The sequence below is a fragment of the Mandrillus leucophaeus genome, unplaced genomic scaffold, assembly GCF_000951045.1.
Source record: "Mandrillus leucophaeus isolate KB7577 unplaced genomic scaffold, Mleu.le_1.0 Scaffold608, whole genome shotgun sequence".
Taxonomy (NCBI): Eukaryota; Metazoa; Chordata; class Mammalia; order Primates; family Cercopithecidae; genus Mandrillus; species Mandrillus leucophaeus.
This window is the reverse complement of record NW_012106564.1, coordinates 867,224-885,943: the sequence shown is the minus strand read 5'-3', so window position 1 is coordinate 885,943 and position 18,720 is coordinate 867,224. Positions and strand designations below refer to the sequence as shown.

The 18,720-nt window shown below is 35.9% G+C and overlaps 1 protein-coding gene across 1 annotated transcript in view; it reads left to right on the top strand.

The window, feature by feature from the left end:
* Positions 1-18,720, top strand: part of TFG (TRK-fused gene) — a 38,954-nt gene that overhangs the window by 5,546 nt on the left and 14,688 nt on the right. The window contains exons 2-5 of the mRNA XM_011999893.1: positions 1,123-1,349; positions 5,743-5,826; positions 13,309-13,455; positions 16,942-17,106. Of these exons, the coding sequence (XP_011855283.1) occupies positions 1,166-1,349; positions 5,743-5,826; positions 13,309-13,455; positions 16,942-17,106 (580 nt within the window). The 5' untranslated portion in view covers positions 1,123-1,165. The remainder of the gene's footprint in view (positions 1-1,122; positions 1,350-5,742; positions 5,827-13,308; positions 13,456-16,941; positions 17,107-18,720) is intronic.

Genomic DNA, 18,720 nt, shown 5'->3' with positions numbered 1-18,720 from the left:
TTTGAGTATTCACACATAACTCTGTCTTCAGAGTTAGCATTTACAGTTTATAGGATAATAGAGTTTTAAAGCCAGTAGTTATTTTTCCCTTTATTTAACAGCTATTGGATGACTATTGTCTGCCAGGCACTGTTGTAGGCTCTGGGAATACAGAGAACATAATTGTTTACTTCCTGCCATCAAGTGGAAAAGACAATAGAAAGTTACAAATTTTTGATGTCTTGTAGTGTTAAGTGCTTTGAAGAAAAATAAAGCAGGATAAGAAGATAATGACAGGGGAGCCATTTTAAATTAGATGGTTAGGAAAGACCTGTCTCAGTTCACAATTGATAAGGAATCTGAATCATATGAGGGGTATCAGAAAGTTTCAAGACAAAGGGAAAACGTGAAGTATGGGTGTAGCAGGGGTGAGTGAAGAACAGAGGTAGGAAATGAAGTTAAATACTTGGCCAGGGACCAGAGGCCAGATGATTTTATAGGTCTTGCTTTTTGAGATGAGAATGCATTGGAAGGTTTTGAACAGAATGATGCTAAGTTTTACTTAACAGCGTTAACTGTGATGGTGAGACTAGATTAAAAGTGGGCAAAGGTAAAAAGCAGGCAGACTGGTTAGGAGTCTTTTCTAGTCGTTTAGGCAAGCGATGATGGTGGCTTGAGTCAAGTTGATAGCAGTGAAGGTGCTGAAGTGGTTGGACCCCAGAGTTATTTTAAAGGTAGTGGCAACCATATTTTGTTGGCAGTTTGGATGTAAGGTTTGAGTGAAAGAGATCAACCAAGGTTTTTTTGTCTTATACAACTCAAAGAAGTAGGATAAAAGAGGCCTATAGGAGAGGCAGTTTTAGATGGGAGATCAGGAATTTATTTTTAGATATAGTAAGAAAAATCTAAATGGTAATGTCAGATGAACAGTTAAATATGAGAAAAAATTATAGTAGACATAAAAGCTTATTTTATTATCCCTAAAGTAAAATAATGTTGCCTCCAGACCATTTTAACATAAATATTGTAACATGGGGATAATGAATCTTTTGGAGGCCGGAGTTTCTTAGCATCTAATAGTAGCATTGCTCTCAACTTTTAAGATATGTTTTGTTGTTTAGTTATCAAAACCATTTTTATCAGTCTTTCTCTAGAGTTGTATATATAGAACATCCTGGAGTCCACCATGAACGGACAGTTGGATCTGAGCGGGAAGCTAATCATCAAAGCTCAACTTGGGGAGGATATTCGGCGAATTCCTATTCATAATGAAGATATTACTTATGATGAATTAGTGCTAATGATGCAACGAGTTTTCAGAGGAAAACTTCTGAGTAATGATGAAGTAACAATAAAGTATAAAGATGAAGGTAAGAGTGTTTTTAAAGCTATTTTTTAAAGTCCTTTTTTTTTTTTTTTTTTTTTTAAGAGACAGATCCTCTGTTGCCCAGGCTGGAGTGTCACCTCAAACTCCTGGGCTCAAGCAATCCTGCCTCAGCCTCCCCAAAGTGCTGGGATTATAGGCATGAACTGCCATGCCTGACCTTAAAGTCTTAAGTATTGTATGTGTTATTTTGCCCATTTTTATTGGACTCTTTCCCGTTTTCTCCTTCATGGTGGTTGAGCCCTTTCTTGTATTGAATGCGATGTTCATATAGTTACTATAATTTTCTTATCAGTTAAAAATAGCTAAGTGGGGCTGAGCACAGTGGCTCATGCTGTAATCCCAGCACTTTGGGAAACTGAGGTAGGCGGATCATTTGAGGTCAGGAGTTCGAGATCAGCATGGCCAACATGGTAAAACCCTGTCTCTACTAAAAATGCCAAAAATTAGCCGGGCGTGGTGGCATGCACCTGTAATCCCAACTACTTGGGTGGCTGAGGCAGAGAATAAACTCGAACCCGGGAGGCGGAGCTTGCATTGAGCTGAGATTGCTCAACTGCACTCCAGCCTGGGTGATGGAGCAAGACTCTGTCTCAAAAAAAAAAAAAATTGCTAAGTGGTTTATTAGAAGGGAATTTTAAGTGTTAGAACATTTTCACATACATTTTTACAAGCATTGTTTTCTCCTTTTGTCCATATAATTCTGGTTTCTTTTAGCCTGAAAAAAATTTTTTTTTGTATTCTTATTTCCCAAAATGAAAGGTTTTAGTATGCTTGGAATGAAAAAGGCTTTCATGGTCAACTAAGTATGGGAAAGCTGGTTTAAGCAAAGACAAAAGTGTTTCTTTAGAAGTTTTCAGATTATAATACGTTTATATATGTTTTCAGAAGTTTGTAGTATGCAGTGTTCCCAGACACATTTGTTGACAAAATTCTCTTTATGGAAATAGGTTTTTCCATAAAACTATAAAAAACTATAAATACAACTATAAATAGTTGTATTTATAGTTTTTTGAGGAACCTTCATACTGTTCTCCATAGTGGCTGTACTGTTTACATTCCTACCAATAATATATAAGAGTTCCCTTTTCTCTTCGTTCTTGCCAGCATTTGTTATTTGTCTTTTTGATAATAACCATCCTAACTGGGGTGAACCTCATTGTGGTCTTCATTTTCCTGATATGTGTGCATTTCTCTAATGATTTGTGATGTTGAGCATTTTTTCATATATTTATTGACCATTTCTATGTCTTTTTTTGAGAAATGTCTGTTCAGATCATTTGCCAATTTTAAAATTGGATTGTTTGTTTTTTAGCTGTTGAGATGTTTGAGTTCCTTGTATATTCTGAATATTCATCCTCTGTCAGATGTGTAGTTGTATTTCCTCCTATTCTGTAAGTTCTCTTTTCACTCTCTTGTTTCCTTTGCTGTGCAGAAAAGCTTTCCAGTTTGAGATAATCGTATTTATTTTTGCTTTTATTGACTGCACTTTTGAGGTCTTATTCCTGAAATCTTTTCCCGACCTATTAAAGAGGTTATCCTTTTCCTAATGAGTGGTCTTGGTGGTTTTGTCAAAAGTCAGTTGACCATAGATAACATGGATTAATTTCCAGGTTCTCTATTCTGTTTCGTTGTTCTATGTGTTCCGTTGATCTATGTGTTCTCTTGGTCAGTGGGTCTGTTTTTATGTCAGTTCTGTTGTTCTGTGGGTCCATTTTTATGCGAGTCCGTGCTTACTACAGCTTTGTAGTGTATTTTGAGGTCAGTGTGACACCTTCAGCTTTGTTCTTTGCTTAGTATTGCTTTGACTGTCTGGGGTTTTATGTAGTTCTGTACAAGTTTTATGATTTGTTTTTAAATTTTGTGAATAATTTTTGTGAATAATTTTGGTGGTTTGATAGGGATTGAATTGAATCTGTAAATTGCTTTGAGTAGTTTTGTCATTTTAATGATATTCTTCTAATCTATAAGCATGGGATGTCATTACATATGTCAGCTCTTCAGTTTCTTTCATCAGTGTTTTTTTTTTGTAGAGGTTTTTCATCTTCGTTAAACTTCTTCCTCGATATTTAAAAATTTTTGTAGCTATGGTTAATGGGATTGCATTTTTTATTTTTATTTTTTGTATTTGTATAGAAACACTACTTACTTTTGTGTATTTATTTTGTTTCCGACAACTTTATTGAATTCATTTATTGGTTCTAAGGGTTTTGGTAGAGTTTTTAGGTTTTTGTGTATATAAGATTATGTCATCTGCAAACAGGGAAAGTTTGACTTCTTCCTTTCCAATTTGGATACCCTTTATTTTTTTCTCTTGCATAATTGCTCTGGCTAGTACTTCCTTAACTCTTTTTTAAATTTTTTATTTTTATTTATTTTTTATTTTTTTGTCTTGAGACAGTGTCTTGCTCTGTCTCCTAAGCTGAAGTGCAGTGGTGTGATCATGGCTCGTTGAAGCCTTGAACTGCTGGGCTCAAGCAGTCCTTGCAGCTCAGCCTCCCATGTAGGTGGGACTGCAGGCGTGTGCCACTGCACGCCGCTTCTTCATGTTTATCAAAATGGGGCTCTCACTGTGTTGCCCAGGCTGGTCCTGAACTCCTGGGCTCAAGCGATCCTCCTGCCTTGCCTGCCAAAGTGCTGAGATGACAGGCATGAGTCAGTGTGCCTGGCCTTTAACTGCCTTTTTTCACTTGAAGATGCTTTGCGTTTATCTCAAACTGACCTCATTGATTGGCTTTCTCTTAACTACCTTGTTTTTGTTTAGGTCTAAGGTCAGCAAACTTTAATAGATCAGAGATAATAACTATTGTAGCTTTGTGGGTCACATAAGGCCTCTGTCTTATCTTTTTTTGCAATGTAAAAACCGTTTTTCATTCACAGACCTGTAATAACACAGGGATTTTGCCCCTTGGTCACAGTTAGTGGACCCTTAGCTTGAGTTGTAATTTGTCTTCCACATTTAGTTACAACTTTGTATTTCATGATTTTTTTTTTTTTTTTTGAGACAGAGTCTTGCTCTGTCGCTCAGGCTGGAGTACAGTGGCGTGATCTTGGCTCACTGCAACCTCCACCTCCCAGGTTCAAGTGATTCTTCTGCCTTGGCCTCCCAAGTAGCTGGAATTACAGGCACACGCCACCACACTGGGCTGATTTTTGTAATTTTAGTAGAGATGGGGTTTCTCCATGTTGGCCAGGCTGGTCTCGAACTCCTGACCGCAGGTGATCTGCCCACCTCAGCCTCCCAAACTGCTGGGATTACAGGTGTGAGCCACCACACTCGGCCAAAAAGTTTTTGATTGTTTTGATTTGTCTCCCTTAGATTCTGTTAGTAGAGTGGAGGGATGGCTTAGGTGAAGTTCCTGCCATCAGAGATACCTCTGTTTCTGTTGTAGGATTCAGAAAAGAAAAAAAGTAACAGGAAGTTTTCTTTTTTTACATACATACTTTATTTTCTTTTAAAAATGTGTTTATGAAAGTTGAACATTAAACAGGTATGTTACGGGAAGTGGGTCTGGCTATAAGGAGCTAAAAACAGTTATACAATTCTCAGTTTTGTCATCTTTGTCCAAAATAAATCCACCTAATTCGTGTTAAAAATAGGTGCAGCAGAGCATCCCAGAAGTAGTCTTGTGGCCTCCCCAGGACAGAACTCCTCCCCACCCAACTGTTTGTGAAGACACCCTGCAGAGGTCCCTGATGAACTCTTTGTCTCTTAGGCTGCTTTTTTATTCTTGCTTTCTTGAGAGAACATATTTTTCCCTTAGCCCTTTGAAAGCTTTTGACACATACAGTTGGTATGCTAATTATAGCATTCTTTATCCCTGAGATCTGGGGGACTTCATGGTCATAAATATGCGTTGTTTTGAATATATAAATATTTTTCTAGGAAGAGTTGATTGTTTTCATCTTAGTATCAAAATGGTCAGTGACCTGAAAGAATTTACTATCCATTCATTAAAGCAGTTTTGCAACAGTAGTGTTTTACTGTACCTATGATTAAGATTTGAACTTTGGGAAACTTTTTTATTTCTTGGTAAAATACGTAAGTTTTTTGGAATGAAAAGATTTCAGTCTAAACCAACAATTTATGATATTGCTGTCAATGAATCTCCTCCTAGTGACTAGTAAATATTAAGGCACTTAATGCGTTAACTTTAGCTATATTTTTTCATGTGGATATGTGTAAATACCTTGCCGTAAGAGTAATAAGCAAAACTGATTTAGTGTGTTTTTGAACAAATGCGTTTTTGCTAGACAAACCTTTAAAGTTTAAGGGTTTTATGGGAGAGTTCAACTATGTTCTACAATCTACATTTTGGATTTTTAATTTTTACTAGTTCACTGCTTATACAAATCTGAAACTTTTTTTTAAATTCCAGATGGAGATCTTATAACAATTTTTGATAGTTCTGACCTTTCCTTTGCAATTCAGTGTAGTAGGATACTGAAACTGACATTATTTGGTGAGTAGTAAACTTTCTAATAAATTTACTATTTTATTCATTGTATTTTAAAGATGTTTGGCTTTTTTCCTTTTAAAGACTCAGGTAAGCAATAACTGATTCAAATATTATTACATTTATTTGTGTCCAGGTAGTTATTTTAGGTTACTTGAAGCTTATGGCTATGTATGTTTTAAGCAAATGATGGAAGTTTAATTCAGTAAAAACAGAGTGTTAAGTATGTTTTTTTTTTTGAAATCAGGTATAACTTAGTTATCCCTGGTACAGTATTATAGTTTTAATTTAGCTGTATTAGAATTTTTGAATTGTAATTATCTTCTCTCACATTACAGTATGTTGTTACTTATTCTCAGGGCTTAACATGTAAGTCTGATACTTGAAACCAGTATTCTCCAACCTTTTTGCACTGGAAACTGGTTTTGTGTAAGACAGTTCTATGGACGGGGTGGAGGGGAGGTCAGCGGGAGAAGGTTTCGGGATGAAACTCTTCCACTTCGCATGTGCAGTTTGCAATAGGGTTCACACTCGTATGTGAATCTAATGCCACTACTGAACTGACAGGAGGCGGAGCCCACCACTTACCTCCTACTGTGCAGCCTGGCCCGGTTTGGTTCCTAACAGGCCACAGAGCAGCACTGGGTTGGGGACCCTTGCTTTAGACAGTATTTCCCAAGGAGTACTTAAAGATTAAAAATAGTTCTGATAAAAACCAATGCAAGACTAATTTTAATCTTTTAGATTTTTTCTTTTAGATCTTGATAGATATGCAAGGCAGAACTTTAAGGGACAAGATAGAAAAGATTACAGAGTTAAACGTTAGTGTGATTATGTGAAAAATAAAATGTGTACACTTTTTCCGGTTGTTTTGTTTAGCATTTCATTTTTTTAAATTTTGTTGCATGAATCTTAGAGTTCAGTATGAAATACAATCATGGTCTACTGATTTAATTTGTATCTATTTCATCTCCATCTAGGAAGGATGAATATGAATAATCAGAGTTTAAATGTTAAATAACAAAAACTGTTTAAAATTATTTAAAATAAAGGTATCTTTTTACAGTATTGAATGTAAAATACTTAACTATTGACTAGGCATAAAGCAGATTAGATAATCTGAAGACCCTTACTTTAAACAGGATCTGCTAGACAAACTTACAAATGTATTTTTTGAATTCCGTAATTCAGCTTGCCCAGAAAAGTAAGGGAAATATCCAGGGAACAAAAAATAGATGGAACTAAAGCCTGATGTACCAAAAGCTGAAACTTGGGGTGTTCTTGGTGGTGATAGTAGAGATTTTAGCCTCCATAATTTAAGGAATTGCCATCTGGCGTCTACATGGTGTAGGCCCTTGGTCCTAGTCCCTCAGTAGGCCATGCTTTCAAAAACAATATTTTAGAAAAGTCTGCCTTGATACAGGAAAAGTCAAGGAAGCTTGACTCTTATACTTTGGCCCATCAGGGGCTTGGGAAGTGTCCCTTGAGGATTCGTAATTGTGGTCCTCAAGTGAGTTGGGTTTAAATTTAAACTATCCGTGTAGTTTGGTAACTCCGAAACCCAGATGTTACCATTTTAGAAAAATCTCAGAAGAAAGGCCAAAATCTCTCTTGAGGGGTGTATTCTCAATCCAGGTCACATAGGTTTCTCACAGACAAAACTGTAAGACACACGAAACTGTCATGTAAGCAAGAACCACTGGACACAACTAATAGTAGGATTAGATTTTCAAGAACTTTTGTTAAAATATGTGATAGTCTACAAAATTAAAAGTTATTTAAGACATAAAAGAAGGAATAAGAATATAAAAGTGGCCAGGCATGGTGACTCATGTCTGTAATGCCAGCACTTTGGGAGGCCAAGGCAGACGGATTGCCTGAGCGCAGGAGTTCGCGACTGGCCTGGGCAACACGGTGAAACCCCGTCTCTACCGAAATACAAAAAATTAGCCAGCTGTGGTGGTGTGCGCCTGTAGTCCCAGCTACTTGAGAGGCTGAGGCAGGAGAATTGCTTGAACCTAGGAGGCGGAGAGTGAGCCGAGATCGCGCCGCTGCACTCCAGCCTGGGTGACAGAGTGAGACACCATCTCAGGAAATAAAAAACAAAAAAACGAGAATGTAAGAGCAAGGTGCTATTGTGCTATGGAAAAAGAATAAACAGATTTTAAAAAGAAAGTAACTTGGAAATGAGAAATATAATCATTGAAATTAAACACTAAGTGAATAGGTTAAACACATTAGTCATAGCTAAAAAGAGAATTAGTGAACTGCGAAGGAAATCCAAATAAATTACAGAGTAAAGCACAAAAACACAGGCAAAGAGAAGGTGAAAATGAGAACATCCAGAATATTTCCATTCAGAGTTTCAAGAAGGAGAGAATGGGAGAGTGGAAATATGTTGAGGTAATGACTAAAGAAATTTTCAGAATTACATAAAAGATATAAACCCTCAGATTCAGAAGGCACAGGGAGCCTTGAGCAGGGATAAGTAAAGGCAAATCCCCACTGGACATATTGTCATGAAACTGGAAAATGTCTAAGACAGAGAGATTACCTTAAAAGCCAGAGGGAATAAGACTGATCACATATGAAACAATTAGACTGTTGGTAGACTTCTTCATAGTAGTAATAGAAGCTAAAATACAGTAGTATCACAGTTGCAAACAGTTAAGAAAAATAACTAGAAAAGTAGCATCCTGTACTCCACCAAATTTCATGAATGAGAAGTAAAAATACTTTGACAGACTGAGAATTTACCATTCACAGACCCTTGTTAAAGTAATTTTTAACAGTGGTCTTCATCAAGAAGGAAATTTAGTTCAGAAGGTGGTGAAAGATGCAAGAAGCAATGTGAGCAGATAAACTGTTGCTTGATCCTAGGCCCTCAGTAGGGTAAGCTTTCAAAAGCAGTATTTTAGAAAAGCTTTTCCCTTGATACAGGAGAAGTCAAGGAAGCTTAACTCTTAAATCTTGGGCTGTCAGGGGATTGGGAAGCACCAATGAAATTAATGTGTACGTTTTAATGAGCATTGATTGTTACAAAAAATTGATAGTTTTAGGGAATAAAAACAATTTGGGACAAGAATACTGGGCAATAATATGTAAGACAGGAAGGGATGATAGGAATACAAATATTTTAAGGACTTATTTGGGAGGAAGATTGTAATTAACTTTAGATTTTTTAAATTGCATACTACAAATGCGCAAGTATGCATGATATACATGTAAGAGTTATTATTGAAAAATTAGACATTGTCAGGAAAGGAGAAGAAAAGAAAACAAAAGGGTACCTGCTCAGTTCAGTAGAAAGTGGTGGCAGAATAAAAGAAATAGAAAGCTTAATAGATAGAACAAAATACTAATCACAGTACACAGGAATTGACTACCTATATCAGTTAAAATAATCTCTTAATGGAGTTTAAAAAAAAATCCAGTTCCATGCTACTTCCAAGAGACAGAAAATATTATTATGCAAAGCTTGAAAGTAAAGGGCTAGAAAAACATACTAGACAAATGCAAAGAAAGCTGGTTATTAACAGAATAGACTTGTATAAAAACTTGAGTAGTAATAGTCACTCTATGATGATAAAAAGAATAATTCTCTGTGACTGTATAACAATCTGAACACTTATGCATGTTAGCTTTAGATGTTTTATCCTAAGAAAAATTGACAGAACAAAGATAAATCAATAAATGTACAATTATGGAAGAGCTGATAAATCAAGCAGACTCAAACAGCCTTGGTCTTCTACATCTAGCGGTTAGGGAGAAATACATTTTTTTGTTTGTTTGTTTTTGAGTACTCATAGTGCATTATAGAAGTTGACTGTAAATCAAGTCTTCCAGAAAATTCCAAGATATAACAGAGAATAGATACCTTAAAGGTCCTATTCTCTGGCCTCTTTAGAGAACATTGGACAGAATATGTAACCCAAATTTCCCTACTTTTGGAGACAAATACAGTTTTAAATAAGTCAAAGAAGAAATAATAATGGGAATTAGAAATAAGTAGGTAATGACTTCTGTGTAACCAAGTTTTTAGAGAATGCTAAAGCTGTACTTAGAGTAGTACTTACAGCCTTAGATACTTATATTAGTAAACTGGATTGGAAGGTTTTGAGCAAGGTATTCAAACAGTTACAGAAGGACAAAGCTCAAATAACTTAGAAGGAAATAATAAAGAGGAGATGTGAACTAGAAATCGAAATTGTTAGGATCAACAATTTTGAAAAGATGCCATTGGCAAACCTTTATGAGGATTAGTTAAGGAGAAACAAGGCACGAATAAGCAATGTTAGAAATGAAAGGTTTGTAGTAGAAACTTTAAAAATTTATATTATATATACCATGAATTCCTTTATTTAAATTTGAAAACTCAGGTGACATGTACAATTTCTTAGGGAAATTTAATGTACTATTTCAAGAAATAGAAAATTTGATTGCCCCAATTAACATTAAAGAAATTGGACCAACTGTTATACCAAATACTTAAGGAACAGATGATTCTAAATTATACAAACTATTCAAGAGCATAGGCAAAGAGGGAATATGCACTTATTCATTTTGTGGGATTAATATAACATTAACATGAAAACCAGCCAGGGAAAATGAAGACCAGTGTCACTTATGATCATAGATAGAAAATACTAAGTAATATTTACAAATCAAACTCATCAGTGAATATTAAAACACACCATTGTCAAAATTGCTCACTTAAGGAGTCTGATTGCTTTAAATTAGAAAATCACATACTACTTTCTATATAACAGATTAAAGGAGAAAAATGAATCATCTCTAGATAAAGAAAAGCCATTCGTATCTCAATCATGTTGAAAAGTCATAGCAAACTATGAATAAAAGGGAATTCTTTTTTTTGAGACGGAGCCTCTCACTGTCGCCCAGGCTGGAGTGCAGTGGCTCGATCTCAGCTCACTGCAAGCTCCGCCTCCCGAGTTCACGCCATTCTGCCTCAGCCTCCAGAGTCGCTGGGACTACAGGCGCCCGCCACCACGCCTGGCTAATTTTTTTTTTGTATTATTAGTAGAGATGGGGTTTCACCATGTTAGCCAGGATGGTCTTGATCGCCTGACCTCGTGATCCACCCACCTCGGCCTCCCAAAGTGCAGGGATTACAGGTGTGAGCCACCACGCCTGGTCAAAAGGGAATTATTTTGCCTCATATGGGGGCATTTATTACATAGAACAACTGCTGTGTGCCTAATATAAAAGGATTATAAATGTAACTAACATACCAATTATATACAACGAAACATAGTTGGAATAAATCTAACAGTCTAGATTGTTTTGGGCGAAACATAAAATTATTTAAAATCGAGTAGGGGAATGGGTTTTAAGGAAAGGTACTCTGGGAGATTTAATTATGTCTATGCTGTTTCATTTCTTAGTGGTTAGGAGCAAAGATGAAAAAAATATTAAGGTTTGGCCAGGCGTGGTGTCTCACGCCTATAATCCCATCACTTTGGGAGGCCGAGGTGGGCAGATCATGAGTTCAGGAGTTTGAGACCAGCCTGGCCCACTGCACTACAGCCTGGGTGACAGAGCAAGACTCTTTCTTGAAAAAAAAAAAAAATTAGCTGGGCGTAGTGGTGCACGCCTATAGTCCCAGCTACTTGGGAGGCTGAGGCAGAATTGCTGAACCCAGGAGGCAGAGGTTGCAGTGAGCTGGGATCAGGCCACTGCACTACAGCCTGGGTGACAGAGCAAGACTCTTTCTTGAAAAAAATATATATAAAGCTTTAACAAAGATGGGTGTTTAGTAAGTTTATCTTGTTGTGTGCTTGAAATGGTTCATTGAAGTCTTCCAATTATATTCACACTAATGAAGATACATTATTATGTGTACTAGGGTTCTCCAGAGGGATGGAACCAATAAGATACATGGGAGGTTTTTTAGGGAGAATTGCAAGGTGATCACAAGGTGAAGTCCCATGATAGGCCATCTGCAAGCTGGGGAAAGAGAGAAGCTGATGCTGATAGTGGCTCAGTGACTCAGTCCAAGTCCAAAAGCTTGAAAACCAGGGAAGCTGATAGTGCAGCCTTTGTCTGTTGCCAAAGGCCTGAGAGTCCCCTGAGAAGCTGCTAATACAAGCCCTAGAGTCTGAAGGCCAAAACTGGAGTCTCTTGTCCTGGAGTCTGATGTCCAAGGGCAGGAGGAGTGGAAACAAGCGTCTGGCATAGGAAGGAGAGCAAGCTAAAGACCCAACAAGCAAACTTATCTTCTTCTGCCTGTTTTGTCGTAGCTGCACTGGCAGCTGATCGGGTGGTGCCCACCAACACTAAAGATGGGTCTTCCTCTCCTGGTTCACTGATTCAAATGTCAGTCTCCTCTGGTAACACCCTCACAGACACACCCGGAAACAGTACTTTACCAATCATTTGGCGTTCCTCAATCTAATCAAGCTGACAACTAATATTAACTTAGTTAATTTAAACTTAGTTAATTTAAACTTTTAATTGAATATAATTTGGAGCTTAGTGCTCTTAAACCCACTAAGTAGATAATAACAGATTATAGGCCATACTAGGCATGTAAGTGCAAGGTTCTTGAGGCTAAAGCTGTAGTTGGTAAAGCAGTAGCAGTCACTCATATTAGCCAGGATAAAAGGTTGTTTGGTCATTTTTCTGGTGTGGTCAGCGTTCTTGTTTTTGTCTGAGTTTTGACATGGTTATGGACTGTTGATCTATCACAGATGATAGTCTTCTGTGATGTTGGTGTTCTTTGAAATATTTATGTTCAACAGGAGAACACCACAGCCTACCTGTGAGTGCCAGGCCAGCCTCTAGCAACACTAAGGCCTATCTTACTGTACCAGACCAGTTTCTGGCTGCTAGGAGCTATTTTTCTCCTCTAATATGGGAGAAAAAACAGTAATACCAAGTGAAAACCAATAATTAATTGATGTAGGTAGGAGATTGTATTGAACTTCATAGCTATGCAGGGAGTATGTGAATTACTGGTGAGTTTTCTTCTAAAAGCTTATAATTGGTGGTTTGATTTTGAAACATATTTAACAAAGAATTGCCCTGAACTTTTATTTTCACATAGATGGCCTTTTCTAATTAGGTGCTTCAGGAGTTTGTATGTATGTATACTGGCAATGCATAAAGCATTTTAGTTTAATTTTCGAACTCCTGTCTTGGGGTTTGCAATCAGAGCCTTGTATCACTTTTTTTTCTTTTCTTTTTAAAAATAACCTGAGTGTTTGACAGTGTTTGTTGCTGAATGAAGGAATTCATTTTTTTCAGTCAACTGAAAATCATTTGGTCTGGCATCAAATCATTTGACTTTTTTCCCAAAATAAGTTATTAGCCATAGAGAATTCCTTTTTTTAAAAAAAGTTACTCCGTTACATCGATATCTTGTTTTTGTTTTTTTAAAGGAATTGTATTTATTTTTCCTTGTTGCATATTATTAGTATACTTATTCATGAACTTCTAATTTTAAGCAAATAAATGTTTTTATTTCAGTTAATGGCCAACCAAGACCCCTTGAATCAAGTCAGGTGAAATATCTCCGTCGAGAACTGATAGAACTTCGAAATAAAGTGAATCGTTTATTGGATAGCTTGGAACCACCAGGAGAACCTGGACCTTCCACCAATATTCCTGAAAATGGTAAACCCTGAATCCATTGTATTCTGATTTATTGTTCTTACGTCTTTTTGGAGGTTTGTAAAAACTCTTTTTAAGTAGGAGAAGGATGGCACCCCCAGTGTCACTCTTGTTCCTCTGCCTCTTTACTAGTATTTATGTCTGTGTTCCTAAACCTTGCTCTTCATCAGGATTACTAGGAGGTTTCATTATACCAATTCCTGGATCTCATCATAGACCTACTGGAGTTTAGGGACTGGAAATCCCATTTTTAAAGTGTTTTCTGGGTGATTCATTCACAACTAGTCTTAGACTTTTGGGTTTATTACACAGATCAGTTTTCAAATCCTCTTGACACATGAACCCTTTTTAGTATAATAGGTAAGTAATGAACCTTGGGAATTGAAAATCATTTCATGAATATTACGTAGTGTTGGAAGTAGTTTCAACTAAAAATCACTTAGATTAGTAATATTCATTAAAAATGGTACATTGTAAAGTTGAAACACAATTTTTAATAATATTTAAAGAAAAACTTTTTCCCCCCATTTTATAGATGACATGTACTATTTGTGTTAAGATAAAGCAAGAAGTATCGACATTTGGAACTGACATAATTTTGGGACCAAATGTATTTTAAAATGTGGACTGAAATTTAAGTATGTGTTATGACTTGAAAGTAGAGTGAAAAAACTGCTTTCTTCTTTTAAGATTCTTAGATGTTGCATTTAAAGAAAACTCATTATTTTTTACAACTTCTTTGTTTGCTTATAATTTTCATATGTTTAAAACTGGCCGTATTGTGAAATAGTAATTAAAAAAAAGTCTGGTCTGGATGACTGCATGTAAAGGGCTTAACACAAGATAATTTTTGTGGATAAATGGCATGTATTCTGTTTTTGGCCATTAAATAATTTGGGAGTTTTTGTTTTCTGTGTTTATTTTAGTTACAGTTTAAATAAAGACGTATTTTCCATCATTTCTCTCTTCCTGTCTTCTAATAATCATGTGGAATTATGTTAATGATAGATAGTTAATAAATATTTGGTGATTGGTGATTTCTAGTTCCACTTCTATTTCAGAACATAATGGGACAATTTTTCTAGAAGAATTCATAGATGCTGACACAACATTTGCATATAATTTCAGGGGATTTAACCATCTGCAAAATACTAAGAAATGTAGATGAGAATTTAACCAGTATAGCCAGTACTGTTCAGAAATTAGCTACAGTGGCCCACATTCTACTCTCAGGAATGGATTTATGAATTTGTTGGTTTAGGTGAAACTTTTTCCTCACCTATTTCTTGCTACTGTTTATACTTCATTCTTTGTTTCTGTATTTTTATACATATTATTGTTAGCTTTTTACCTATGTTAACGTAAAAGATGTTAAAATTGGTTTCTTCTCTGCATCTTGGAAGTCGTGCCATGTGTTGTTTTCTTGTATGGCCATCTTCTAGTTATTGTGTCCTGTCTGACGTATCTGATGATAAGATGATGTAAGAATAATACAATCTGCATTTTATTTTTAGAGATAGTTCTAATTTTAAAAAACAAAAACAAAAACAAAAGCCCTACATCAGAAACTGAAATCTAGTCCACAAAATGAAATTGCCACTCAGCTATCAGTGCTATTCAGAACCTGTGGATTACCCTCACCAAGAAACGTGGCTGCCTGTGGTCTTCAGCTCTCTGTTACAGTGGTTCTTGGATGCTTGTTTTCCTCCAAGAGGCAAATGGTGTGTAAACTACCTTAGATAGAAGATTGACCTGTTGGCAGTATCTCCAGCAGCTAATGGAGCAAGTAGTAGGACATATAATGTGTTTCCTGATCGTTATAGTTTGTGATAAGTGAAAAGAGGCATAGGTAGTGAGATGTGAGGGGAAACAATTTGTAAGAGTGACGTGGTATGCTCTTGGGATTAGAGGAAGGAACTTGGTAGGGAAGGTAGATAACTGGTAGACGTGTTTTAAAGGAATAGTTCTAGGGGTTTTCCTTTTCCAAAAACTTAGAAAATATTAGGGTAGCCTGGAATGGTATGTTAGGAATGAATGAGCTGCCAGCCAGTGTGTGCTGTGGGTATTTATATTCCTTTAGCACTTAGTTTTTTTCAGAAGGTGCATTTTGTATTGATTACAGGGGTGATCTAAGAACAGATGTTCATTTACTTACTTGGTAACAAAAGTGATAATCATTGTTCCTTAATTGAGTAAATGATTAACAACAGTCCTTTTGTTTACTTGTTCGTGTGTTTGGTTTGTTTGTTTTGATGTCTTTTGTATCTTGGACTTGGATTCCTATTTGTAAAATGTAGGTTATTCTTGAACTCTTTCTTTCGAAAGACAGTAGTATAAATGCCTGTGGAATATCTTAGTATCCTTAGAAGAAAAGCATGATTTTAAATTTAACCTGCTCATAATATTTAACATTTTGTTTTTTGTTGTTGTTGTTTTAAACATTTCATTATAGAAAAGTTTTAAGTATATACGAAAGTAGACATTATAATGAATCCCATAAACCTACATACAATTTCAACAGTTATCAACTTATGGTATCATATAATTATGGTACACACACTTTCACCACTCCTGTTACCCAGACTGGAGTGCAGTGGTACGATCTCAGCTCACTACAAACTTCTCCTCCTGGGTTCAAGTGATTCTTGTGACTCAGCCTCCTGAGTAGCTGGGATTACAGGCATGCATCACTGTGCCTGGCTAATTTTTGTATTTTTGGTAGAGATGGGGTTTTGCTAGGCTGGTCTTGAGCTCCTGGCCTCAAGTGATCTACCCACCTTGGCCTCCCGCCGAGATTACAGACATGAGCTATCGCACCCGGCTCCACTCCTGTATTATTTTGATGCAGATCCCATATACATCATTTTATCTGTAAGCATTTGAATAAGTATTTTAATAAGTAATACATATTAAAATAGAAGGTAGCAAATTCAAAAATGTTTTTAATGTGCTGTTTATGGAAGATTATGAATTAATTATGGTTGGCTTGATTTCCATGTAATTTAGTAGTGGACCACTAGACAGTAAAAATGAAATGTTAAATTTGAGATTATAACTTTAGTTAAGTTTCTTTTTATAAAATAAAGCCTTAGTTCCTATAATTGTTATTTCCAGAGTGCCCAGTGGGTATCTGATACTAGGATATAGGTCACTGGGCTCCAAAAAAAACCAAAACAGTAAAATGTTTCTCTTTATCCAGGAGCTTGTATTTTTTTCATCTAATATTTCTTATGAAAGGAGGTAAATAACTTTTTTGGAAAAGCTGTTGTTAATCTTCTGTTTCTTTTTGCCCTCTCCTCCCTGGTACTAGAAGTAAAAATACAAAAAAGTATAAAGAAAGTAAAATGATTTATAATCTTATATTCAGACATACTTAATATTCCAGACTATCGTTGTACACATACGTTATTTCCCTATCTTGTACGTTTAGGCCTTACCGAGTATAGATAAAAAGGAAACACGTTTTTGTTTATTCCTCTCTTCTTGCAGATACTGTGGATGGTAGGGAAGAAAAGCCTGCTTCTGATTCTTCTGGAAAACAGTCTACTCAGGTTATGGCAGCAAGTATGTCTGCTTTTGATCCTTTAAAAAACCAAGATGAAATCAATAAAAATGTTATGTCAGCGTTTGGCTTAACAGATGATCAGGTTTCAGGTAAGTTAGTTTCCAACTCCTTTATACCCTTCCTTTCCTTCATCTTTCCTTTCTTCCCATTCTTCCCTTTCATTCTTTCTTTAATTGAAGAATAACTTGGATATGGTGAAGTGCACAAGTCTTAAGTGTTCTGTTTAACAAATTTTTACATATTTGTACACTTATGTAAAAGACTAACTAGATTAAGATGTAGATTATTTCCAATACTCAGAAAACTTTCTTATGTCCTCTCCCCAACAGTAGCACCCTCCCCCTTAAAGAATAACCACTGTTGGGTTCAAGTAAATTTTTGAAAGTAAAATTTAGAAAGTTTGCAAAAATCTGAACTATTTTATAATTTGATTAGTTGCAGTATTCGAATTATATTTGATTTGTCTTTTCTCTTAGAGAAATTGAAAATTATATGTAGATTTTCTGGTTAAATTGCTTGAGTATAGAGTGGATTTGTATATAAACAAATTTTTAACCTTAAAGCAGTACCTATATTGTTTTATTCTTTTTAACTTTTGGTTATAATTTCTTCATTATTTTTTCCCGCTTCTTTTTCTCTTTTCGGATTCTAATAACACATTAGAGAGCTTGATACTGTCTCATGAGTCGTTAAGGTTCATTTTTCTTCAGTCTTCTCTCTATTCTTCAGGTTGGGTGATTTCTGTTGAACTCTTCAGGGTCACTGTGATTTCTAATATGCTGTTGAACCTTTCTAGTGAATTATTTAATTGTGCTTTCAGTTCTAGAATTTCCATTGAGTTTTTATAGTTTCTGTTTTTCTGTTGAGATTATTTGACTTTCATTAAGACTACATTTTCCTTTAATTGTTTGAATGTATTTATGTTTGATTCTTTAAAAATATTTAGAATAGCTGCTTTAAAATGTTTATCTGCAACATCTAACACTTGACCCATTTGGAGTCAGTTTCTGTTGACCGCGTTCCTCTCCCCCACACACACTCCCCAACTCCCGTAGGGTCACATTTTTCTGTTTCTTTGCCTGTCTAATAGTGTTTGGTCGAAAACTAGACATTCTGGTTAATATGTTGTAGTGACTTGGGATTCTTTATATTCTTTTGAGGATCTGGCAGGGAGTTCATTTGTGTGGACTTTATCAACATAAATAACAAACAGAAAAGGGCTCTCTAAAAGAAAAAGGTATTTGGGAATAGAGCATTACATTGAAAATATGCATGCCATAGTAAACTGTGTGCATATTCAGTGAGGTAAAGTCAGACAAAAGTTTTTAAAGGAAAAAATGAGGAGAATACGTAATTGTTTTGAAATAATTATTGTTGGCTGTGAAGATCATTAGCAAGAGTGATGCCAGTCTGAGGTTGGACAGGTAGTTTCTGGGCAGATGTCCTCACAGTCACAAAAGTATTGATTTATTTATTTTTGCAAAGTTGTGATGGCCTCTGTGTAGGCTTGTGGTTTTTGAGCTCTTTTGTGATAGTTTTTCTAAGAATCCTCTCTTCATGGCCATATCAGAGTTTTTTATATTTTTTAACATTAACGACTTCATTTTGGTTTTGATAACTTTCACATACTCAAAACTACTCCTTCTTTCTCCCTATGGTGTATAGCAGCTGATATGTATGCTCAGTCCTTTCAGCTTGCTCCA